Source organism: Malaya genurostris, chromosome 2 (genome assembly GCF_030247185.1).
Source record: "Malaya genurostris strain Urasoe2022 chromosome 2, Malgen_1.1, whole genome shotgun sequence".
NCBI classification, from domain to species: Eukaryota; Metazoa; Arthropoda; class Insecta; order Diptera; family Culicidae; genus Malaya; species Malaya genurostris.
The window spans coordinates 101,419,244-101,445,758 of record NC_080571.1 but is presented as its reverse complement, the minus strand read 5'-3'; the positions used below and the strand labels follow the sequence as shown (position 1 = coordinate 101,445,758).

The 26,515-nt window shown below is 35.6% G+C and overlaps 1 protein-coding gene across 1 annotated transcript in view; it reads left to right on the top strand.

The window, feature by feature from the left end:
- LOC131430349 (glucose dehydrogenase [FAD, quinone]) overlaps window positions 1-25,729 on the top strand; it is a 63,535-nt gene extending 37,806 nt beyond the window's left edge. The window contains exons 2-5 of the mRNA XM_058595252.1: window positions 13,999-14,308; window positions 23,284-24,183; window positions 24,244-24,680; window positions 24,739-25,729. Coding sequence (XP_058451235.1) covers window positions 13,999-14,308; window positions 23,284-24,183; window positions 24,244-24,680; window positions 24,739-24,945 — 1,854 coding nt within the window. The 3' untranslated portion in view covers window positions 24,946-25,729. The remainder of the gene's footprint in view (window positions 1-13,998; window positions 14,309-23,283; window positions 24,184-24,243; window positions 24,681-24,738) is intronic.
- Window positions 25,730-26,515: the final 786 nt, after the last annotated feature.

Genomic DNA, 26,515 nt, shown 5'->3' with positions numbered 1-26,515 from the left:
TTGATTATTGTTTAGATCAATATTAGCAGTTGTAAGCTAATGCTGAGCAAATGTAAAAAGAATGATATTTAATAAACTTAAACGAACACGGTGTGCAGCAGACTGCAGCAAACTGCACCGTCACACTACACAATGCAAAAGCGACAATCGAGCAAGCGAACGCATATACTTTACAATCAACAACTCACTGGATGAACTATTTGCTTTATTCACAGACATGTACCTACTAAGCAAAACAATGTTAAACAGCATATATTTATAGATTCCTCTTTGATACTGCTACTGCTAATAAGATTCGAGGTGTACGCAACGATCGAAACAGTCGGCCGTGTAAGAGAAATCAAACGGATGACATCCAGATGGTATCCTGTGATTGGTTCATGAAAACATTGGTCGATTAAAACCAATTTTTAAATAGTATGCTATTGAAATACTGAGACGACGTGGCCATACATGTTTAAGTTAATGTTTCCAAATCGATTGGTAGTTAAATTATCTAAATCCATCAACAAAAAACTGAGTTATTATCGTTCAAAATTATAACAGAAAAAGGTCACGAGGTTATTTTTGAAACTTCTAATTGACTCGCGGCCCCGTATAGGTATTTTTATGCAAAAAAAAAAACAATTTTTTAAGCGGATAATTTGAAATAATGCTATGTTTTTATTTTATTTAGACATCCCCGACTTTGCACTTAAATCGAGGCCCCAGTGTATTACTGTTGTCAGAAAATGTTTAATTGTGCTGAATTATCAGAAGAACGAGAATGTTCGACTGTTCAAAACTCGTCAAAAGATGAAAAAATACCAAGTGAAGTTCAGTGTGTACGATCACATAGACTGTTATTGAATATAATCCGGATTCGAATTCTAGTTTCGGAATTACAGAGTGAATCGTGTTCAAACTTTCAAAACGTCAGTCAGAGCGAGGCAAAAAGGCAAAAATTCTCAGTCGGTGTTGAACAGTCGTTCGCACCGCACGCATATAGCTCTTGGCTCCTGGAATTTTTTTCTGGCTACCTAGAGTTTCATTGATTCAAGGCTTCAGTCTTTTTCAAGGCTACCCGAATCACCAACAGTCTTTTTAAAGACTATCAATTAGTCAGCCAAGGCTATACAAAGAGTGATATTAGAGTGACTAAGTGATACAAAGAGTGATATTAGAGTGACTAAGTGATACAAAGAGTGATATTAGAGTGACTAAGAAATTAATCAGCCTTTTTAAAGGCTAGCTATTCAAAGAACTATTATTCAAAATTCCATTCATTTCAAAAATGCCTGCGTCCAATCGGAAAGGCAACAAGCCTAAGGCTAAAAATAATTCAATACGGAATAAATCACAATCCGTTATTCAACATTTTTCTAATAACATTCATGATCTTATAGAATCTGAATGTAAAAATAAAAGACAACGGACGGATTTCCCTTCCGTTGATCCTATGCCGTCTAACAATATTTACGAGATTCTTCCTGAATCCGATTGTAGCGACATAGAAGAAAATTCTTTAAAAATTCCCAAAATGGACGCTTGTCGTTCTGGGAAGAAACAACAATCTATGCCACCAGTGACCGTGATGATTTCCGACTTCAAAGCATTCCGTACTGAGCTTTCTACTTTTCTCCCGGAAGTAAAAGTCTCATTTCAAATCGGACGAAGAGGAGAATGTCGAGTCTTGGTTGATGGATTGGAAGATTACGAACGACTTATTCGATTTTGTCCGAGAAACTTCATAAATTTTATTCATATGATGTAAAATCAGACAGACCCTTCAAGGCTGTCTTGAAAGGCTTATCAAATGATCAAAATATTGATGAAATTAAAAATGAAATAAAAGAATTGGTTGGTTTTGCCCCTTCCCAAGTAATACTTATGAAAAAAAGAGTGAATGGTGCTTCTAAACCACGCTCTGGAATTTCCCATGAACTTTACCTAATACACTTCAATCGAAGTGATGTAAACAATTTGAAAACTTTAGAAAAAGTACGTTTCATTTCCCACATTAAAATTCATTGGGAACATTATAAACGGCATAATCGTATTGCAAACTTAACGCAATGTCGTCGTTGCCAAGGCTTCGGTCATGGAACCAAAAATTGTCATATGGATATACGATGTTTGAATTGTGGTAAATCGCATTCGAAAGACGTTTGTCCAATGAATGAAACCACTGATATATTTTCATGTTCAAATTGCAATGGAAATCATAAATCTAATTATTTGAAATGTCCTGTCAGAGAAAAAATTTTAAACGCTCGTTCGCTTAGACAACAAGTCAAATCAACGACCTTAAATTTACAGAACACACCTGAAAATCAAAAAACCGTTACAAATGCCACGCCTAATTCTTCTAAGGCACCTATTTCTTCGAATTTAAAACAGGTACGCCTGCCAATTCGTCTTCTAACGAAAACAATTTATTGACAGGTAGATCGACCTCGTCATCATCTTCTTCTAATGTCAGTTATGCTGGTATATTAGGTAGAAATCTACCACCTATTTCTTCTAATGTAAATAATCAAAACACAGGACCGCCTTGCAGTCCAAATTTAAAAACAATTTATTAATAGGTAGACCGACCAAATCATCTTCTTCTAATGGCAGTCTACCTACAAATATTCCTTCAATGCCATTCGTTTCTTTAAATGAAGTCGATTTAGGCGATATAACTGAAAATAAAATGATCTACCTACAAGATCAACTTTTTCAAATGATCATCCAAATGAATTCGACTTCATCACTTTTTGAAGCATTTCAAATCGGATGGAAATTTGCAAATAATATTATAATGAATTTAAAATTTAACAGTGATGTAAATAATTATTTGAATATTTTAAATTGGAATGCTCGATCTTTGAAATCGAGTGAAGATGAATTTTATAATTTTCTCGAAGTTCACAAAATCCATATTGCCATTATGACAGAAACTTTTCTTAAACCAAATGTCAAATTGAAAAGTAATCCACATTATGTGGTTCATCGATTTGACAGGTTTACTGGAATGGGTGGTGGAGTTGCCATTTTTGTCCAACGGCAAATGCAACATCGAATTTTACCTTCTTTCAATACTAAAGTTATTGAAAGCTTGGGAATCGAAGTTGAAACCATTCATGGAATTTATTTCATCGCTGGAGCATATTTGCCATTCCAATGCACCGGCGAACAATTAAATTTCTTTAAAGGCGATTGGCAAAAACTTACAAGATATCGATCGAAATTTTTCGTAATAGGGGACTTAAATGCTAAGCATTTCCAGTGGAATTGTAGGCAAAATAACAGTAATGGTAAAATACTTCATAATCAACTCTCAGCTGGTTACTTCACAGTTCTTCATCCCAGTAATCCGACTTGTTTCTCTTCAGTGAAAAACCCGTCTACAATTGATCTGGTTCTAACAGATCAAAGTCACATTTGTAGTGAACCGATTACACATGCTGACTTTGACTCAGATCATCTTCCAGTAACATTCAGACTTTCCAACGAAGCTATAATTAATCCAATTAGTTCTATTTTCAACTATCATAGAGCTAATTGGTTGGATTACAGATCTCACATTGAAAATCATGTGGATCATGAAACTATTTTAGAAAATTCTGCGGACATCGACACAGCAATTGATAATTTGAATCATTATATTATCGAAGCTAGAAATCTTTCAGTTCCCAAAGCTCAAACTAAATTAAATTCTCCTATCATCGATGACAATCTTCAACTGCTGATTCGGTTGAAGAATGTTCGTCGCCGACAATATCAACGTTCTCGTGATCCTGCTATGAAAAACATAGTTAAGGATTTACAAAAAGAAATTAAACATAGATTTACTCTTTTGCGAAATGAAAATTTCGCTAAAGAAGTTGAACAAATTAAACCATATTCTAAACCTTTCTGGAAACTTTCTAAGGTTCTTAAAAAACCTCAGAAACCAATTCCTGCTCTCAAGGAAGGAAATCAAATACTTCTTACAAATGGCGAAAAAGCTCAAAAACTTGCTCAGCAGTTCGAGAGTGTCCACAATTTTAATTTGAACGTTGTGAGTCCTATTGAAAATGAAGTCTCACTGAAATATGAGCATATTTCAACCCAAGTGTTATCACACGATGACATTATTGAGACGAATTTTGATGAAATTAAATCAATTATTAGGAAACTCAAAAACATGAAGGCTCCTGGTAATGATGGAATTTTTAATATTCTTATTAAAAATCTTTCCGATGTTGCCTCGAGACTCCTGGTTAAAATTTTCAACAAGTGTTTTTCATTAGCTTACTTCCCAAAAAGATGGAAAAACGCTAAAGTAATTCCTATCCTGAAACCTGATAAAAACCCAGCAGAAACATCAAGTTATCGACCAATTAGCTTACCTTCTTCTATCAGTAAACTTTTTGAAAAAATTATCTTGTTGAGAATGATGTCTCATATAAATGAGAATTCAATTTTTTCCCCAGAACAGTTTGGATTTCGTCATGAACATTCAACTACTCATCAACTTGTCAGAGTAACGAACATGATAAAAGCAAATAAATCTTCTGTATTATCCACTGGAGTTGCTCTTCTAGACATAGAAAAAGCATTCGACAGTGTTTGGCACAAAGGTTTAATAGCAAAAATGTGTGATTTCCAGTTTCCTATTTATTTGATCAAAATGATTCAAAATTATTTAACTGATCGTACTCTTCAGGTTAGCTACCATAATTGTAAATCTGAATTGTTACCCGTACGAGCCGGTGTTCGCAGGGTTCGAGCGTAGCTCCAATCTTGTATAATATTTTCACTTCTGATCTTCCAAATCTACCCGTTGGTTGTCAGAAATCGTTATTCTGTGACGACACAAGTCTGTTAGCCACAGGTAGAAATCTAAGAGTGATCTGCAGTCGCCTACAAAGAAGTTTAATTATTTTCAGTGATTATCTGTCAAAATGGAAAATTAAACCAAATGCAGCAAAAACGCAATTAATTATTTTTCCTCATAAGCCAAGAGCTTCTTTTCTTAAACCAAACAATAATCACATTCTCAAATTGAATGGCTTGGAATTGACATGGTCTGATCAAGCTAAATACTTAGGTTTAACGTATGACAAAAAACTCACTTTCAAGGATCACATTGAAGGAATCCAGGCAAAGTGTAATAAATATATTAAATGTTTATATCCTCTTATAAACAGAAATTCTAAGCTCTGTCTAAAAAACAAATTGTTAATTTATAAACAAATTTTCAGACCAGCCATGCTTTATGCAGTACCAATTTGGTCAAGTTGTTGTTCCACCAGGAAGAAAACGCTTCAAAGGATTCAGAATAAAATTCTGAAAATGATTTTGAAGCGTCCTCCCTGGTTTAGTACAAATGAGTTACACAGACTCACAAATATTGAACCATTAGATGTAATGTCACATAATATTATAAGCAAATTCCGACAAAAATCGATGCAATCTTCAATTGAATCGATTCGCTCTCTGTATTAGTTAGTAAGTTAGTATATAAGTTCCTTTTCCCCATTACACAATACAAGTAGGTTTAGAATTTTCCCTACACAAAAATCTCAGAATTGCGGAAGCAAATAATGTCCTCATGGTAATAACCAAATCATATATATAATAGGGCTGAAAAGTCACCACTTGTGGCTGAACACCCAATTTAAATTTTAATAATTTAATTTTAACTCATATTCCAATAAATAGTTATTTAAAATAAAAAGGCAAAAATTCTAGTCAATTTAACTCAAAATCTTTGTAACCTACGCTGGTTTCTGGTCAAACGAACTGACCTCGGCTATACTGGATCCCTGTTCTCAGTCTCCGGGAAAAGTGGTTTAATCTTCTTTTTCTCAGAGATTGTGTAATCGATTTTTACAATCTTTGATATGTATAAAAAATTCTACAGTCTCATACTGCCCATACTCGCATACGAGTCCCATACCGATTTTCCCCAATATTGAGTTAGCTTGAGGAATGCAATCTATCCTTAATATACTTTCAGAAATTGGAATAAAAGTTGAGGTTTTTCTCAGTGAAATGTGAAAAAAATATGACTACATGTCTGTGTGCGTATGTGTGTAAGTGTGTGTATGTGTGTATGTAACGTTTTTTTTGCACTAACTTTTCTCGGAGATGGCTGAACCGATTCTCACAAACTTAGATTCAAATGAAAGGTCTTGTGGTCCCATAAACAATTCCTGAATATTATTCGGATCCGACTTCCGGTTGCGGAGTTATGGGGTGAAATGTGCAAAAAAATGAAAATATGTGTTCTAGCTTTTCTCATAGATGGTGCGACCGATTTTCACAAACTTAGGTTCTGTGGTCCCATACGTAATTCCTGAATTTCATCCGGATTCGGAAGTATAGGGTAAAGTGTGTTAAAAATTTTATACCCTCACTGAAAAGGGCGAAAAACCGTAAAAAGTTCTAAATCGACCTCAAATTTTCTCCAATTGATATTTTTCATCAGTAGACGGTCAAACACACCGATTTCGGTTATTCTTTTAAGAATTGAAGAAAATTATTTTGAAGAATACCACAGTATTATATATGATAGTATGATTGATATGAGAAAGGCATCATTACACCACTAAGTGGATTAAAATAGTTTTTTTTTATCAAATCTATACAACTAGATGATTAAAGGACTATGCACGCATTTCAGTTCCGTGACGGTTCAGTGAGAGTGCCTTCGATACGCCGTCAGTGTTCTTTTTTTGTCGGAACCCTTTCGTTCAGTTTCCGTGTCACTTTCGTTCCTTCACAGCAAATGCAGTGACATACCGACTTCAGTGAATATAAAAAAATATCGATGACGACGAATTTGAGTTTGCGGACGGACACTACACTGACAGTGAACGGCACGTTGCCGGATAGGTGTGAATGCGCGCATAGAAAACGAATGAAATAATATCAGTATCCGTGCATGGTGTCGTGCCGGCACTGAACCGGACCGGATATGTGTAAATAGTCTTTAACTGTGTTTAATTTAAGCCCCTATAATAACCTAAAGTATTGCCGAAGACATCGAATCATTCGGACCAACCGCTTTTAAGGTATTTTTTGGTTACTCCAAAGTAAGGCTGGAGTCAAAATGCTGGATTGGTTACGCAAATTACCCATTTTGGTTAACAAAACTAAGAACCAAATAAAAAAAACGACCTTCGAATTTAAATGGAATCCGCTCATTAGCTATTCGATCTGAAAGGATATTTCATCTCAGTAAAGAGGTTCACTTGTTTGGAATTTATGAATATTGAACTTTTCTTTCTAAACTTTGATTGTTATACTGCTTCTTAGTGACGAAATGAAAATACTTTCATTTATTATAGGTCAGTCAAAGCAATTTTCTGACTTTGGAAATAACAAAAAAAAAAACGAATGTCAACTATCCCTTTGGAATGGTTTCAATTCTCAATAAAATGAACTATCCTATCCTGTCCAAACTGTAAATAGTACTATCCGCAAAACTGTACCGTGTAGGTAATGAAATGTATAAGTTTATTTGCTGTTAGCTAATTCGGAACAACGCACGGAGGTGTCCGCTTTGAGTACTTTAGTTACACAACGAATATGTTTTGCTACTTTTGTATAATATGTGTACAATAAATTACCTTTTCTTACGCATGTTTTTGGATGGTGCTGGGGAGGTTGGCTTGTGTGTTCCGTGTAATGTAGAAACGGAATAAATTTGCATTACCCATGTTTGTAGCAAAGTTTCTCGGGCTGTGAAAGTGATTTCGCTCATGTTTGTTAGAGACTAAAAATCTTCGTAGTTTGAGCATACAAAAATTAACATTGTGGATATCCTCGCTTTCCGCAATAAATCAGATTGTGCTGCTTGACAAACAATCCAAAGCATTCTTCCTAGTAAAGAATGCGGATTCCGAAAATCACGAACATTATAATATCGTCTAGTGTAAACCACTCAACAAACGAGAGATTTGTTTTGAAATAATATGGTAGAACTTGAATATTAGTGTTGTGTAGTCTTTGTAAAAATGATACTTTTCAGATTGATTCGAGTTAGTAACGTAGTGTTCAACAAATTAACCTCATTTAGTATTCAAATGGCATCTCATTTGGTTGTGGGATGTTTAATTAAAACATCAATGGTCAAATTATCTTGAGAAGCACGCCGTTAGAACAGTTTTAATAAAATTACCTCACAGTTTCATGCTTGGCCAATACAGCATCCGCCGGGTTGTGCGAGGGAAGGTTTAGCTGATCAATAATGCAAAAACGTGACAATAATCAGCAAATTGGGTGGTCAAATTCCCACAACCACAAAATTAGATTGGAAGCTTAGAAGAAGGTCACGATATTCAGTATGCGTGAAATTGGATCGGTTGTTTGCTCCCATTTCGGTGCTGGTATCGAAATGCGTGAGGTTTTGGAAGTTTTTTTTTCCGATCAGGAAACTAGCACTGGCACACATTGATATTCCACTAATCCTGTATAAACATACCATGTCAAGCTTAAAGCTGATTATGCGGAAAGCCTCAAAATTAATTATTCAGTCACACGGTGATTCCCAGCTCTTAAACGAACCAATATTATTGTCAATACATAGTAACATTCAATTCAAATAACATTGCAAATTTCTTCTTATTTTTTTTAGAAAATTATAAAAGAAATGAATGCACATATTAAACAGTAATTTTGATTTGCTGGCGACATCCGATGAAGTGTCAACAGTTACAATTTACTAAATTTCTAAGTTTTAAGGAGCCTCAAAACATTCCCTTGCAAACAGTAGATAGCTCTGAACAAAAAAAGTTCGTATGAAAAAAGGTACTCCAAACGACTTATTGTGGATGTCGTTAATATTTGTGTCGACAAAATTTTCTACGAATAGTATTCATAAACGTCAGTCATCTTCCCTTCTTCCTTTAACTGTTTAGAAGAATTTCGTGTCAATAGTTGCACTGGTTCTATCACAAATTTGCTTAAAAAAATAAAAATGAAGTAATCTGAATTGTAAACGGCTGAAATTCTAGATTCTAGAATATAGGAATTTAGATTGGAAACACCGTTTAAGTATTTTTGAATGCGAAAAGCAGACAGAAGTATTGAGGGCAAAAATCGTAAATCCGCAGATATAAGTATTGAGGGCAAAAACCGTAATAAAGCAATTCCAAAAATTACCAGCAGAAAATGTGGCAAAATCGGAATTGACATTCTTCAATTTAAACGAAACTTGGCAGACGTTCTTGGAATGGCAAACCTTTTGTTTTGCATGGATGGAGAGCCCGATTCAACTCAAGACAAATTTTTATAAAGGGCGTATGTATTTTTGCTTGCGCTATGTTTAAATCGTGATAGCTCGGAAACTGTAAATTGTACAAAAATGGTATCAAAGGTGAAATCAATTGGGCACTTTTAAATATACTTAAATATACTTTTTCGAAAATTAAGAAACCAATAAAAAAAATTAAAAAAAATCGGTTTTAATATTTTTTCTAAAATTATTCTACTTTAACCCTCAGGGTACGGACTATAAAAAAGTTACGTTCAGTACGGACAGGGTTAGCCTAACCCGGCGACTTTGATTGGGTGTATATCGAGCTGTACTTTGTCAATTTGAATAATTTTTTTTTTATTTTGGGTGAAATTGTCTCAAAAATATAATAGAGTTGTCAGATTAATCATTTAACTGATTGAAAAAAAAAAATTATAATGAAAAGTGTGAACGGGTCTTGAATTTTTTTTGTAAAAAACGTTTTTTTTTCAAAATGCTGTAACTTTTTGAAATATTAACATTGTATAACTCGCATTTGAAAGGTAAAAAGTAGTTCTTACAAATGTCCATAACGGTTTTTTGATTCATTCCAGAAACTATATTTTTTTTTGAAAAATGAAAATACGCGTTTTTTCGAGTTAGCGAAAAAACGTTGTTTCGTTGATTTATGATGATAAAGGTTAAAATTAATTACTTTGAGCGTAAAAAAATTGTTTCTCAGATATTGTTGAGTAGTATCATATGATCATATATGTTTATTTTTCATATAAATAAAATTTAATGAGTTATAATTCACTACGAGCAGCAAAGATTTCGATATAAGACGTACGTTCAAGTGATTGAGATCTACTACAATACTTCGCTTACACCATGTACAACGCGTTATTTTGAGGTTAGAATCTACAAAATTAAGTAAAGAGTACGTATTCTTACTTACCTTTTTATTCCTCAGCGGCAAACAGACGAAAATTAAAACTTAATTTTTTTGAAAATTTTGGATTTTGTAACGTTCAATACGGACTAGGTGTACCACACCCGAGCACAATGTTTATATGTGTCTAGCTCGGACACAAAGCGGAGACTGACTCTGCCGCTTGGGCCTCTAATAGTGTGTAGCTATAAGTTTTTTCCCACCCTGGTCCGGACCCCCCTCGCCGACTTCTCTTCGTATGGCGCTTCTTTCAAATTTCGCTCGGGTTACGGTAACCCAGTCCGTACCCTGAGGGTTAAACCTTAACTTAAATCTTCATTACTTTAATATTTTACACACATTTGATTAGTGTGAATCGAAAAATGACAAAGGTACAACTATTTTCGAATGACGATGCACTTTGTACTCATGCGGTCTTAAAACATGTAAAACCTCAAATATGATATTGGTAACAGTTGTAGATATAACAAGCAAATACAAAATTTCTATGAATTTATCTATAATGTTGTAATTAAAAAGACCAAAAACTACAAAATATATAATGCGATGTCAGGGTACTATATTTCGATGCAGTAATTGACATTCTGTTTCAAAAGACTTCGCAACCACTAATAATAAATAGCAGTTATTAAATAACTGACAGTATGGAATCTAAAACTGTACATTTAATTTAAAATAATTGTTTTCATATGTTTAAAATTATGTCTTGCTTGTTTAAACGGGTCAAATCAACAGAAAACCGAGTTCTTTGTCTTTCATGTCTAAATATCTCGATAACTCCTGCTTCTATAAGAAATGCCATCATGAGCGAATTGACTTCATTTTATCGGTAGAATTATATTCTAGTGTCGAAATGAATATATTTTTTAGATTAAAAACTTGAAGTTTTGCGTATGTTGGTGAATTATTTTAGCTGTAACTTACAATTCATACTAGCCAAATTTGCACCAAAATGTGGGCTTTAAGTTGAGATTTAAAATAAAATTAATTTTGTGAATTTTGGTTTATCGGTTGGTTTACTAATTTCAAATTTTTTCACTGCGTATATATCTTTGAGAGCCCTATAGATTTCCTACGAATTCTTTTTGAACACCTCTTTTGTATAATTTATAGTTTCCGTGCTACCACGATTTGAAGAAAAATTATGCTAAAATACATACACCCTTTTTAAAAATCAATCTTGAGTCGACTTGGTCTCTGCGTCCATGTAAAATAAATGTTTAACCGTTCCGAAAATGTGTGTAAAATTTTATCCGAATCGGTGGATGTGAGTGCTGATGACTTGCTAAGTATTTTTGGATTTGCTTCATAACACAATAAAATAAACAACAAAACCTTTTCGGATGAACTGTTTTATCCATTTCATTTTTGGTTTCGACATGACAGAAAACACAAAGAAATTCATGACACAATACAGACTGCTATAGTAAACCCAAACCTCCGCGTACGTAAACTTTTTTTACGTTACCTCTTTTTACGTAACTCCTTTTACGAACAAAATCCCAAATAACGTAAACCTTTTTTACGTACCTACTTCGTAAAAAGAGGTTTTTGTATACAACGAAAATCATTTCCGACTCATTTACATTCCATGGAAATTACTACAGTATGGGTATTTTTGGACCGGGTTTGATGAGTAGATGTCGGAAAACGATGTTTGAGGTTATTCTGAATTCCAAGATTTCGACTTCCGGTTCATTGATATTGGTTGAAAACTTTTATAATATGGGTATTTTCGGAACGGGTTTAATGAGTACACACCCTTAGAAGATTTCGCAGAGCTCGGTAATTTTTCACCGAATTTTCAACAGCTGAACGTTCGGTAATCAGTTCGGTAATCAAATTGATTATCGATCGTTCGGTAATTGCTGAACTGTCAAACAATTACCGTAAACTGTAAACCAAATGGATCTAACTGATTGTTCGGTAATTTGTTGCTTGTTTGTTTGCCTTTGGTTATTTTTTTTTTATTTTCGGATTTCAAAAAGCAAGACATGTTCACAATAACGAATGAAGAAAATTCCAACCTGTTGTGGCTATGGTTTTATTCCACCTTCCAAAACACTGCACAGTCCGTCCAGTCCACCAGAAATTACCCTCGAACGATTTGTGTAGGCAGCAAGTGGACAAGTGATACAAAATTATTTTCTGCCTATAAGTAAACAAAAAGCTTTTAGTGGTTCTAATGTTTCAAAAACTTTAGCACTCTTCGAGATTTTTTTCGTTTGGTTAATAAAAAGACACTTACTGAACATTTTATCAACTGTTTGACAGTTCGTTTTCACGAAAATCAGTATTTACAGAAGTTCGGTTATTGGAAGATTATTTTACCATATGGACGGTAGGGTTTTACCGTACTCGGCGACTATTCAGATTTACCGTATGAATTGTACATTTGTTTACAGAATTCTGTAATGAAAACTTGCGTAACACTGATCGTCCGGTAAAAATTTGCATAATTTTTGTAAAATGATGTTCATGTACCGAAATATTGGTAATTTCTATTTATTACCGAAAGTTTTCGTCAAAAAAATTACCGAATAACGGAATGGAATCTTAGTGTGCATGTTGGAGAACGATGTTTGAGGTAGTTCTGAATTTCAAGATGGCGGCTTCCGGTTTATTGATATTCCTTGAAAACCCTTTTTCTTTTTTTGCGTTGAAAATTCCAAAGAACGTAAACTTTTTTTACGTCATATTTCGATTTACGAAGTCCCGATTATTACGTAAATAGAGGTTTGGGTATTACGGATATTATCTTACTTATTCCCCACGCAATATTTAAACCTATTTCATGTTCCATGTGTATACTTCCGATGATAACTTATATCAATTTATGTAATCGACTTGGAACATATTTAAAAAATGAATACATGCGCTGATGCTGGCAAAATCTTTTCGCTGCTACACTTATTACGCTTGGAATAATGGTGAGCGGTGCTAAACTTTTTTAAACAATGAATAAATTGTTTGTCTTAGTTCGGCTTGTCAACAAAAATGAACAATATGCGGACTGATGACGACCTAAGCAATCGTTTGGTGCGTTCCAAATTAATTTAATTTATTATTTCGAAACTAAGATAGAATGAATTTAACTTAATGATAGAAAATTACCCATAAATATATGTTCGAATAACAAAAAAATTATGCGGTTTCCAGAGCATAAACATGCGTAGTCATTTGAACTGTTGATATTTGGAATTTGGTGCTTTAATTTAGCAGTCAATAATATTGTCAGGGTGAAAACTGTTCTTTTTCTAATCCAAATTTCAGCATCTTCCGCAAGTCTACGCTAAATCAATCTATGCTCATTTAAGATAATATACTTAAACCTTACTTTTGCGCATATGCCCAACCGAGACTTATCCTGGCTTCACATACGTACTAGACGTACATCTATTTTCAAACAAACTGAAATCTAATGTCGTTTTCGTTTTTAAACTGCACTACACCGGTGCAGTGCTACACCATGGCATGAATAAACGAACAAACCGGTGTAGTGCAATTCAAAAACGAAAACGACATAAGTCTACTACGAAAATATTTTACTCATTCCAATGAAACATTTTTTTACACTGTTGAGGCTCCAGAGAGTGCCTTTGTTGGTTTTTTTTCGAAAAAATGTAAAAAAGTGTGAAATTACCAACTTTGAAAAACTTCGTCAACTTATTATTAACTTTTCAAAATATATTGATGTTAAATTTTTTCGCACATCGACCGCAGGTTATTGCCCTTTGGACAACACGATCAAAGATATTGTCAACACATCTTTTATTGACGGAACATTTGTTTCGTGTAAGGACCTTTATTGGAAATACTCGATTGAAATATGTTGCATATTATTCAATTTCAGATGTTGTTACCGATGCTGCTGTTGCTTCAGCTGTTCCTGAAAGAATCCTGTGGACAGGAAAATGTTTTAGAAATGCTTTTCGCTGAAACGAGCATATTGCTGCGAAATGGTACAGTTAAGCGCATTCCCGATACCAAACATTTTATGAAGGAGTACGACTTCATCGTCATTGGAGCCGGTTCAGCCGGATCGGTGATAGCCAATCGCCTGTCAGAGGTCAAGGGGTGGAACGTCCTTCTGCTGGAGGCTGGAAAGGATGAAAACATGCTGACCGATGTTCCCTTGACTGCGGGTTTGACAACCGTTACCGGTGAGTTCGGATTATAATTATAAGGTAGCCTGTTTTATAGCTCATCAGCTGTGGAAAAATCGTTTTATTAGGTTTTTTACCGTAACAGTGGTGACTGACTGTCGAATTCCCAATAAAAGATATTAGCACAATCATTTCGAAGAGATTGAAAACCTTTTGATTGGGTTATAAATATGTTTGGTATTATTTATACTACTCATTCTCAACAGCTCCGAAAAAAAATTCTGGAGGAGTGGTAATCATGCAACGTGGCTATTAAATTTAACGATTTTCTGTATTCCGTATAGTTTGTGAGTACTTAGCAATGATTTTGGATATCACAAGTTGGATAGATCAAATTTCTCGAAGAAGCCGGCAAATTTGGTTTTGGAAGTTGAATTATGGGTAGCTATAAAAATACGATTATTATTAGCTATGTGAAATGTGCCAATGACATGATATGACGTGTTGAGTGGTTTCCCATGATCGTTGACCATGGCATGGCTTCCAATAATTTATTTTCATTATTTAAATTTGCATATTTGTGTTTAATAAAAATCATAATTACACCGTTTGGTGAATTTGAGTAGTGAATTAATTTTGAATTATAATTCATGACATAGGCAAAGCGTTATTTTTTAAGGAAAAAAAACATCCATTTCCTAAAAGTGCAAAAAGTAGTCGAAGTCGCCTCTCGGTAATTTAAAGTTTTCTCGTAACGAAATTATTACTTGATTACTTTTATATTATTAATTGGTTTCAATCTTGACGGAGTTTCCTTTAACAGAGAAGTTTTCATGTTTATGTATTTTTGAGCTGTTAAGGTAACTCGCACCTTTAACCCGTAGAGACAGGCAGACTACCCGAGTAGTTCTACATTCGAAGTCATATTTATAGGAACAACTGATCGTTTCAAGTCTAGCGATGTCCAGCGTGCCGCATTCTACGTGCGGAGCTACCAGCTCGTACAGCCACTGGGGAACAGTTGTAGTGTTCCGAAGTTATTTATAGAAGCCGGTTCCGTCGGTTTCGTTCGTATGGGTTGTGTTTCCCACCACCACCCCACAAGACGAAGCACGGTTATGCGCACAGCGGCGCACGAATGAATGCTGTGTGAAGCGCATGGGCGACCCCACCTGAAGGCGAGTCGAATCGAATGCGGCAAACGTTTACCGTATGGGGTTAATATCATGGTTGCAATTCGCTATGGTCAATCCCACTGTACGACAATCGAGAAGTTACGGTATTTGTGCCGGTGTAAAATGTTTCGCTACGCATACATTCATTGTAGTACGAGAAAGATAAATGCCGGCTAGTGGTTTCATTCATAGATTGAGATCAGTAGTTCCCTCGAACAGCTGTATTAGTTCACTTGTTTATATCGAGACGTATCCCACATAGTGTGACTGCGTGCTTTGCAACAGGTCAAAACATGTAGTGTTTTTCGGACCAGACTATACAATTTTATTTGAAAGTGGTATCTTCAATTAGATCACACGTTTATTCGATTCAAGTAGGTGAAACAATCTTTGCAAAAGTAACATTAGTTTTGTCATTTCCCCTCCTCTAACAATAGTCGTAATTCAGTTATCTAACAGTTCGGCTGAAAAGTTCGTATCGTTTTATAGAAACACACATTTTTTTGCCAAAATTCGTTTTTATTATTCAACATAATTGCCATCAGAGGCGATACAGCGATTATAGCGATCTTCCAACTTTTCGATACCTTTTTCTAGTACGACTTGTCCTTTGCCTCAAAATAGGCCACAGTTTCAGCGATTACCTCTTCACTGCTTCTAAATTTTTTACCAGCGAGCATTCTCTTGAGGTCTGAGAACAGGAAAAAGTCACTGGGGGCCAAATCTGGAGAATACGGTGGATGAGGGAGCAATTCGAAGCCCACTTCGGGAGCAATTCGTTGTTGTTTTTGATCGATTGTGAGCTAACGCGGCACCCATTTTGCACAAAGCTTTCTCATATCCAAATATTCGTGAATAATATGTCCAACATGTTCCTTTGATATCTTTAGGGTGTCAGCTATCTCGATCAACTTCACTTTACGGTCATTGAAAATCATTTTGTGGATTTTTTCACGTTTTCATCGGTAACAGCCTCTTTTGGACGTCCACTGCGTTCATCGTCTTCGGTGCTCATATGACCAGTACAAAATTTTGCAAACCACTTACGAATTGTTGCTTCGCCCGGTGCAGAGTCTGGATAACACTCATCAAGCCATTTTTTGGTATCGGTGGCACTTTTTTTCATCAAAAAGTAGTGTTTCATCAACACACGAAATTCCTTTTTTTCCATTTTTTTCACAATAACAAAAGTAGCTTCACTCAAAATGCAATATCTCACAAACTAATAATCAGACAGCTGTCAATATACATATATATATATATATATATATATATATATATATATATATATATATATATATATATATATATATATATATATATATATATATATATATATATATATATATATATATATATATATATATATATATATATATATATATATATACAATATACAGATTATACACGTATCTTTTGAAGGTTGGTACTAACTGAAAATGGTATGGATTTAATTCTAGTGGCGCCCTCTCATAGAAACGATACGAACTTTTCAGCCGATCTGTTATATCGCTTTTGGCAGTATACGACTCCAGAATCACCTTGCCACTATGCTTTCGGATGAACAACAATACACACTTTTTCGGGCATTTTTCGATGCAAACGTGGGAAGTCATTGTTGAGGATGTGATGAATGATTTCGTTTTTAGGCCACAACTGCAAATGGCTTACCGAATCATGAGCGTCTTGAATATTTTCGTCACATCCCCGCGTCTAACTGCCGGGAAATTGCTTAAAAACGAGTTTTACATATATTTCGTCATCAATCAAGGTAGAGCCCTTGTGTTTCGTCAAAAAACGGTCGTACGAGAACCTTGCACACATTTTGGACACGGAATGTTGCTTCTTGTGTCAGTTCGGATGTTACTGGCTTTGTATGACTTGTATCCTTTCCTGGCAAGAATGTTTCGCACCGTTTGAAGAAGTGTAAACCAATCACTGTCAAAGATTTTCGATTTTCTACACTAGAGGCGTGCTGGCGGTTCGCGAGGGGGTACCAATTTACTTTAGTCGACGACTGTAACATGCTTCCAACTACATGGAAAACCCGCGATTCCAATACAACTAAAATGTACGTAATTTCACTGACTTCGATTGGTTAAAATTTATTTTGCGGTCATTTTTGTTTTCTAATATAGCTGAACTTTACATGCTGGCAGCTAAGCAATGATTTTTGAAATTTGTCATTGTTTTCATTTTGAACAGTTATAATAATTTGGATGAATCTGTTTTGATTTTTCAATAAACTAATTAACTAATAAACGAATGCCAAGTGAATTGCTGATGTATTTTACTTGTTGAAAATCTAATCTATAAAACTGAAATTTATTTCACTTCTCACCCACAAACAGTAACATTTCATTATGATTTATAAACAAAGTGTAAAACTAAGCTGATTCAATCGAAGAGTATATTGTTTTCCTGTTTGTTTTTCATTTTGAGGCAATTCGATCAATCGAAAACAATAACTATCTGATTGGAAGAAAATCAATAAAAATTTTAGTTGAATCGATAACTTTCAGTTAAAACAGCCATTGGCGGGTTCTCCGAAAATGAGTAAAGTTCGATTTACTAAAGATTACTAGAAAGTACAGTTCCAACAAAGGACCGTATGGACTGACTTTTAGCAAAAGTAGATATATTTTTGCATACTCTTTATTGTAATCATTACTTAAAAACTGTTAATTTTTTTTATAAAGTTTTTTTATTCGGCTCTTTGCAGCTCAACGCGGCCGTTTTACAATAAAAAAATAAATTTATTATTTTTTTACTGGATCTTGTAATTTTTTTTCTTGAGGGAGAGGCGCTTTTGCTGTTATCTAGAGAATGAAGGGGGAGCAGTGGTTCAATCGTTACTTATTTCACAGGCGTTGGGCAAGTTGTTAACTGCAGCTGGTGTACTTCGTTCTATAGGGGATACTGATGGTTTCGTTGAGGGGGATGCTTCATTGTTGTTGCTAGCTGTCACAGGTGTACTGGGGTTGCTTGGGATTGGTGCGAAAGAAGCACCGTTGTCCTTTGGTGTAGTTGTCTCCTTGTTCAGTTTATCACATGGCTTACCGTAGTGAACAGCTTTTTGGCAATATTGACATGTAGATATCTGATTGTCATAGGTAACAAGTGATTTGAACGGGATTCTTGTATCCTGACCGAAAGTCACATAAGAAGGTATAGCCCTCTTCAAGCGCATGCGTAACAAACGTACGCCATTTAGAATAGAGGGGAAAAAGTTCTTCCACTTTTCTTTTGCGACAGTGATTTGAGATAATCTCTCCGTATTGGGATATAGTTTTGCGAATATAAGTTATTGTATTTTGCGAATTGAATTGCTTCCAACTCTTTATAAAACTGGATGTAAACAACATTATTTGTCTTATTGCATTGAAGTTAAAGCGCACACGTTTAATGTCAAGATGCATTGGCTCCTTAAGCAAACCTTCAAGTTCTCGTATAGAAGGTCGAATTTTGCACTTCCTGAAGTCAACAATAATTGTATTCTTTCGTGTCGGCGGTAGCTTTGCTCGTTTGGTTCACTCATTTCGAGATCGTTCTATTGTTCACTACACAATACTGTATTTGGTTTCTTCCGTCCCGAACGTTAGCGGTTTCGTTTTATCGACTGACTTGGATGAGATGTGAAAGCGAACTGAAAAACTGTTGATTGTTCATAAATGGTGTCTAAGAATAAGTTGTATAAATTCGAAAAAATAAGTTTGAAAGCTTTACTAGGAATTAGAATACTAATAGAAAAAAACTATATTTAGAAACGATATTTAGACATGAAATTCATAGATACAATTAGCCATAGAACATAGGTTTTTGTTGAATTGTGTCGTTTCAACAAATCGATACAGACGGAAGCAGTTATTCTAAATGGAATATACAATTACTAATAACTAGTTAAAATTACGCAATTCGAAGAAAATCGGAATGTGTTTTACCTCTTTTTATAAATATAAAAAATAGGTATAGAATTCGCTCAAACTTTAGAAAAATTTTCCGAGACCCGGAGGGCGGAATGTCATATACCAATCGATTCAGCTCGACGAACTGAGCAAATGTCCGTGTGTGTGTGTGTGTGTGTGTGTGTGTGTGTGTGTGTGTGTGTGTGTGTGTGTGTGTGTGTGTGTGTGTGTGTGTGTGTGTGTGTGTGTGTGTGTGTGTGTGTGTGCGTGTGTGTGTGTGTGTTTGTGAGTGTGTGTGTGTGTTGTCAACTATGAGGTCGAGATCTCAGAGATGGCTGGACCGATTTTGATCAAACTGGTCGCAAATGAAAGGTCTCCCTGTCACCCGGAACGCTATTGAATGGTTTTGGGATCGGATGTTTACTTTTTGAGTTGTACGAAGTTTTATGTCAAAATTTTTAGTATTTTGACAGTATCTGTCACAATTGACCTTGAAAACAGAATATATTTTTAGACTTAGATTCCGCACGGTAATACCTAGCCAACAAGCCATAGATTGTTAAAATCCGTCCATTTTTAACGGAGATATCGAAATTTTTGTGTGAACAAGTTTTTTCCCTATTCCAGCAGTAGAAGCGCTGTCTGGCAAAGAAATGCTTGGGAGCAACATAAAACGCGATTTTTCATACTGTCACATACATTTGTTTCAAAGTACCCAAAAGACTGTGTACAGCGTCTTTTTTCATGACTTTTTGCCTCGGACCGATTTTAGCACGGTTCGTTTTTGGCAACATAATCGTTCGAATATGACATATGTAATTCAGATGATGGCAGCGTTTTTGAGTTGAAAGCAATTCCATAATTATATTGATTTAAATAACTTACAGCAATAAATGCTGGAAGAGCATAACACCCATATATCATTCAGTTCGTTGAGATCAGCAAATGCATGTGTGACAAATAATTTCACTCAATTTTCTCGTAGATGACTCTACTGTTTTCTACAAATTCAGATTCACATGAAAAGTCGTATGCTCCCAAACAGGGTTCCTGAATTATGTTTGGATCCGACTTCTGGTTCCGGAACTACAGGATGATATGAAAATCTAAGAATCATCTAAGATTCAAAGGAAAAATTTTATGATTGTTACACTTAGATAGTCATTGCTGTACTCTTCGTTTCCAACCATTTCTTAGAATACTCTCATCTAGAACTAACTACGGTTATTACGAACCTTTAATAATTGCTCCAATGTATTTGACCTTCATCATTCTCGTAATGCTCTAAAAAAGCTGTTTCTCAGTTATCTGTCTCGATAGGTTCTAGTAACTAGAATACTATATTTAGTATTAGTTTTCTCTCATCATTGTATAATTTCTAAGTTTTAGTTTTTATGTATTATGTATTATGTATTATTTGGATAATTCTAATCTATTGATTCAAAAGATAAGGAGGTTTTATGCCTGTTGGAGAGAAAATTTAACTAAACTAGCTCCACTGGGCTTTTCCCTGCTCCACAATTACAGAATGATTAATTTTTAAAATTCAAACGGATACAGAAGATGACAATCCCGAAAAGCTTTAAAGTTGGACTCAAAACTATTGCAATTTATTCGTCATATGGCCATACGAATCGGTTTGGGTTATACTGGTTCCTGAATACCGGCTCTGGAAGTACCTTAAATAATCGTAAACTCATTGTACCGTGAACCGATTGTCGCCATTATAGAGCAATGAGTGATTAAAAGCTCAAATTGCCGCTTAGAACGACGGTCATAAAAATAATGCAATGACAACTAAAACACCGAAGAATATTCATGCAAAAACACAAGCGGTTTGATAAAAAAGGTATCATCTCATTGCTTGGTGGATTAAGCACGTTTTTATTTCTAGGAGAAGCTTGACTTAAGTTAATTTATTTGCTCTTGATCTGTAGAATGATAAAATTATTTTAAGACGATTGTACCAAGTCATCTCATAGGTAGACTCGCAATATTATTCTGGTGATTCCTCGAATTTCAATCAAAGCATTGTGATCAAATCGGATTAAATATCTTTGCTTCGATTCTAAAAAGCAATATCGCAGAAAAATATTTTTCAGAAATTTTTCAATACTGCTGTAAAGGCTAATGCATTTATTTTCGTATTACCCTTACATCTTACAGCAAATCTCACTCTTACTAATGGTTTTCTTACATAAGATGACTATTGGGGCCATTTCATTTTTTGAAAAAAGTTTGTTTTAATAGGAACGCAGAAAAAACACGGCATGCTTGGATTTATGTCATAGGTCAGTTTAATAAAGTATTTCCAAGCACACCAATTTTTCTTGCGTGAGGACAGAATAATGCATCTTCTTCTTAGATTTTGTTGCGATGTTCAATTCAGCTAAATTAGCTGTGAAGTTCATAACATGATTCATTTTTACGTGCATTGGATTATAAATCCAGGTTCTCTCACGAATTTTTGACACAGACGTATTTCAGATTTGATACCTTTTCCTTTTTAATTATTTGGTTTTTGTTTTGTTTTTTTTTTGTATTAATTTTATTTTGTTTATTTCTTATATTGAATTGTGTTGTTAGTATGTTAATGTTGTTCTTGTTTTTAGTTTATGTCAAATATTTTGGAAGAGCCCTATTGAAATGAATCTATTTATACTAAAGCACTGGACCGTTTGTTCGGCCACCAATGGAAATTGATCTTCAGTGTCAACTTCTGTCTCTGAGTAGCCTAGATAGTCGTGTAGTGTAGGTAGCGGTTCTTAACTGGCTAAGAATAACACTGCGGTTCACCTGTCCCGATGGTATAAGTTTACCAAACAAGTAAGTCGTGCGGCATCCGGCGGTATCATTTCATCCAAGAATCGATCCACTGGTTTCCTGTTCCATGTCGTAAAAGGCCACTAAAACGGGAGCTCGCAAGTCAAGGTGTATTTTCATGCCATTGACTGAATGACTGCAGGAGCCTGAAAAAAGTAGTCGTAAACGGAACATTTGTGGGCTTTGCCTTTGCGGAGCTCAAAACTCCGTGTCACAGTTAGAATGACTAGTTCAAGGCATAGACATTCTTCTCCTAGCAATGACTTCATAACAGATCGGCTGAAAAGTTCGTATCGTTTCTATGAGAGGGCGCCACTAGAATTAAATCCATACCATTTTCAGTTAGTACCAACATTCAAAAGATACGTGTATAAATTTGACAGCTGTCTGATTATTAGTTTGTGAGATATTGCATTTTGAGTGAAGCTACTTTTGTTGTTGTGAAAAAAATGAAAAAAAAGGAATTCCGTGTGTTGATGAAACACTACTTTTTGATGAAAAAAAGTGCCGCCGATACCAAAAAATGGCTTGATGAGTGTTATCCAGACTCTCTGCACCGGGCGAAGCAACAATTCGTAAGTGGTTTGCAAAATTTCGTACTGGTCATATGAGCACCGAAGACGATGAACGCAGTGGACGTCAAAAAGAAGCTGTTACCGATGAAAACGTGAAAAAAATCCACAAAATGATTTTCAATGACCGTAAAGTGAAGTTGATCGAGATAGCTGACACCCTAAAGATATCAAAGGAACGTGTTGGACATATTATTCACGAATATTTGGATATTCTTTGTTGAAGCAACCGGCTTCGCAGCCGATTCATATCGTACAGAACCATAACTTCTTGACCATATACATCATTTTTAAAAGCAAATACCGAGGCGTTTTGCACACATCAATTCGAATCTGTATAAGAAGATAATCATTAGCTTTTGGAAACGTTTGATCCATTACAATATTACTGTAATTACTTGCTATGATGAACTTACAATTTAATTCATATGTATTTTGATGATTCCGGATCTCAGTTAAATAGTAAAATTTCAGATCAATTGCACAGTGTCTATGTTCTCGTCACATACAAAATTATACTACTTAATTTGCTCATAATTTTTATTCTGCCATTACAGGTTACAATTGGGGTTACAAGGCGGACCCAATGAAAGGCGCCTGTCTTGGGTTACGCGGCGGTGTATGCAGTTGGCCTAAAGGGCGTGGCTTGGGTGGAACTAGTTTAATAAATTTTCTCATATACACCCGTGGACACCCACGGGACTACGATGATTGGGAGAGAGCTGGAAATTTTGGCTGGAGTTATCGGGAAGTGCTGCCGTACTTTAAAAAATCCGAAAGGGTTCAAATCAGAAAACTGAAACGATCGCCATATCATTCAGGAAACGGTTATCTAGATGTTGAATTCTCGTCGTTCGAAACGCCCATGTTGCGATCCTTCATAGAAACCGGAAAACAGATGGGTTACGAGGAAACCGATCCCAACGGTGAGATTATGATGGGATTTTCGAAAGCCCAGGCCACCATGCGTAACGGGAGAAGATGTAGCGCGGCGAAAGCGTTTCTGCGGCCTGTAGCAAACAGACCTAATTTGCACATTTCAGTGAACTCTCGAGTAACGCGGATTTTGATTGATCCCAGTACTAAGGTTGCATATGGAGTCGAGTTTTTGAAAAACAAAAGACGATACGCGGTGAAAGTTGGTAAAGAGGTGGTTTTATCAGCAGGCTCCATAGCATCGCCCCAGTTGTTGATGCTGTCCGGTGTTGGTCCTAGGGAACATCTTGAAGAAGTTGGAATTCCGGTCATTCAAGATCTCAGAGTGGGCTACAATCTTCAGGATCATGTGACTCTGCCGGGATTAGTTTTCACCGTGAATCAGCCCGTGTCTATTCGGGAGCGTGACATGCGATCACCTCCGATTATCTTCGATTATTTGCTGAACGGGAAAGGTCCATTCACCATTCCGGGAGGGGCCGAAGGGTTAGCATTCGTGAAAACTAACATTAGTTTTTTGCGTAAGTATTTCAGCAAGGGGGCATGTTATAATGAAAACTTGTAATGAATTTTCTCTAAAGCTCCGGACTATCCCGATGTCGAAGTGGTACTGGGAACAGGAGCTTACAATAATGACGATTCCGGCTCGTTGAGGACGGCGTTCGGAATAACCGATGAGTTTTATCGAAAGACATACGGCACAATAATTGGAAAGCATGCTTTCGCTGTTTCGCCTGTGTTGATGAGGCCCAAAAGTAGAGGTAGAATTATGCTAAAGAGTAGAAATCCTTTCCATTGGCCACGAATGCAAGGAAACTACTATGAAAACTATGACGATTTGGTTGTGCTACGAGAAGGAGTTAAACTGTCCGTGCAAATAGCGGAATCATCGAAGTTCGCCCGGTTTGGAGCGAAACTTCATGACCAGCCATTTTTCGGATGTGAGCAATATCGATTTCGTAGCGATGAATACTGGGAATGCTGCATCAGGAGAATCGGTACAAGTTTACAACATCAGGTAAAGTATTAATATGTTTCGTTTTGTTGTAGAATGTTAAATACTGTTCGCTTTCCAGTCCGGAACTTGTAAAATGGGTCCTGCATCCGATCCGACGGCGGTGGTGAATCCAGAACTTCTAGTATACGGTATCCGAGGTATTCGAGTCGCTGATTGCTCCATCATACCTGTGATTCCAGCCTCACATACCAATGCAGTTGCTTTTATGATAGGCGAAAAGGCTGCCGATATGATCAAAGAGTATTGGTTTAATGAGTTGCGATAAAATTCTGTAGCGTAGGATCAAATAGGTTTAAGCTAATCGACTGTACAGTTTTGGTTTATGAAATAGGCGCTACCTTTCGTTGAAGCAGTGAGAACGATGTATCGCTTTAACTTGCATTTGAATTTTCAGCGTCTTCAAAAATGCAGTTATTAAATTATCAAATCATCGGAGTAGAAGCGATACGTCGTAGTTACAGCTCATAAAAATCGGTATGCCTAGAAAGCGTATTGAATGTTGAATTGAGTATGTTATAAGCATTAAATTCTAGTCAAATACTGCCATCGTATACACGTTTAAACGTTGCAAGGTCAAATGGATTTCATTTGATCAATTGATTGCGTGTATTTAGGCGGGATATAACATTTGTAAAACAAAGTTTCAAAGTCTTACTGTTATTACGTTAATGTTCTTAATTCTCATAAATATTATCTACAGCAGCAAGTATTAAATCAAGCATTGAAAAGCCAACTCGCTTCTTACTAAGCTATCTCAGCTCCTTTTATGAACCTTTGTTTTTCCCACAAGGTTATATTTGTTTACTTCAGGAACGTAGAAACTGTTGCAAGCACTCACAGTGCTGAATAGAGGATAGGAATAAAAAACAACGTGAGACTGTTTAGTGTAAACACATCGAACCAGTGGGGAATGTATTTTTTTTCGGCATCCGATCCATTCCCGTGGCCAATGATTGCGTGTTGGTATTTTCTTTTGGACCGGTCCGACGAAAATCTTTCGAAAATCGTTTGTTTTGGATTTTTATACACACCATGCGTACCTGCTTTCTCCCTCTCCTTTATCCTGTGCATTAGATGTGTTTCTTTCGTTGTCCGAAACATGGTAGTACTAGAATATTGAATGTAGTTTACAGTATATGCTGGGCGCATGCGGACCGTTACAATGCCGCATGTAAATGGATATAATGTTGATGGTAACGGAAATAGAAACGCTAGTTAAAATTTTGAACGTTACTCAGGTTGCCAAAATGGGCTTGCGACAACTTATTCCCATCCGGTTGTAAGCTAATAAATTCCCAAGTAACCACCAAGTCTTATGTGAGCTCCTTATTTGCATATGAAGCAGGGTTAGGACGATAGAGTTTTAAATCTGGTTTTTATATACAGGCATATCGAATATAAAAGTTGAACTTGAAAGTACAGAACAACTTCCACAGAAACTGTAGCAATTTGAAGCTCTTCGTGACATTTTTGGTAGCTTGAAAGAACGATAGAAGTTTAAAATGACACTCTTAGCGACTTGAAAGTACAGAAAAACTTCCACAGAAACTGTAGCTCCTCGTGACATTTTTGGCAACTTGAAAGAACGATAGAACTTTTAAATTACTTTCTTAGCAACTTGAAAGTACAGGACAAGTTTCACGGAAACTGTAGCAACTTGAAGTTCTTCGTAACATTTTTGGTAGCTTGAAAGAACGATAGAAGTTTAAAATGACACTCTTAGCGACTTGAAAGTACAGAAAAACTTCCACAGAAACTGTAGCAATTTGAAGCTCTTCGTGACATTTTTGGCAACTTGAAAGAACGATAGAAACTTAAAATGACACTCTTAGAAA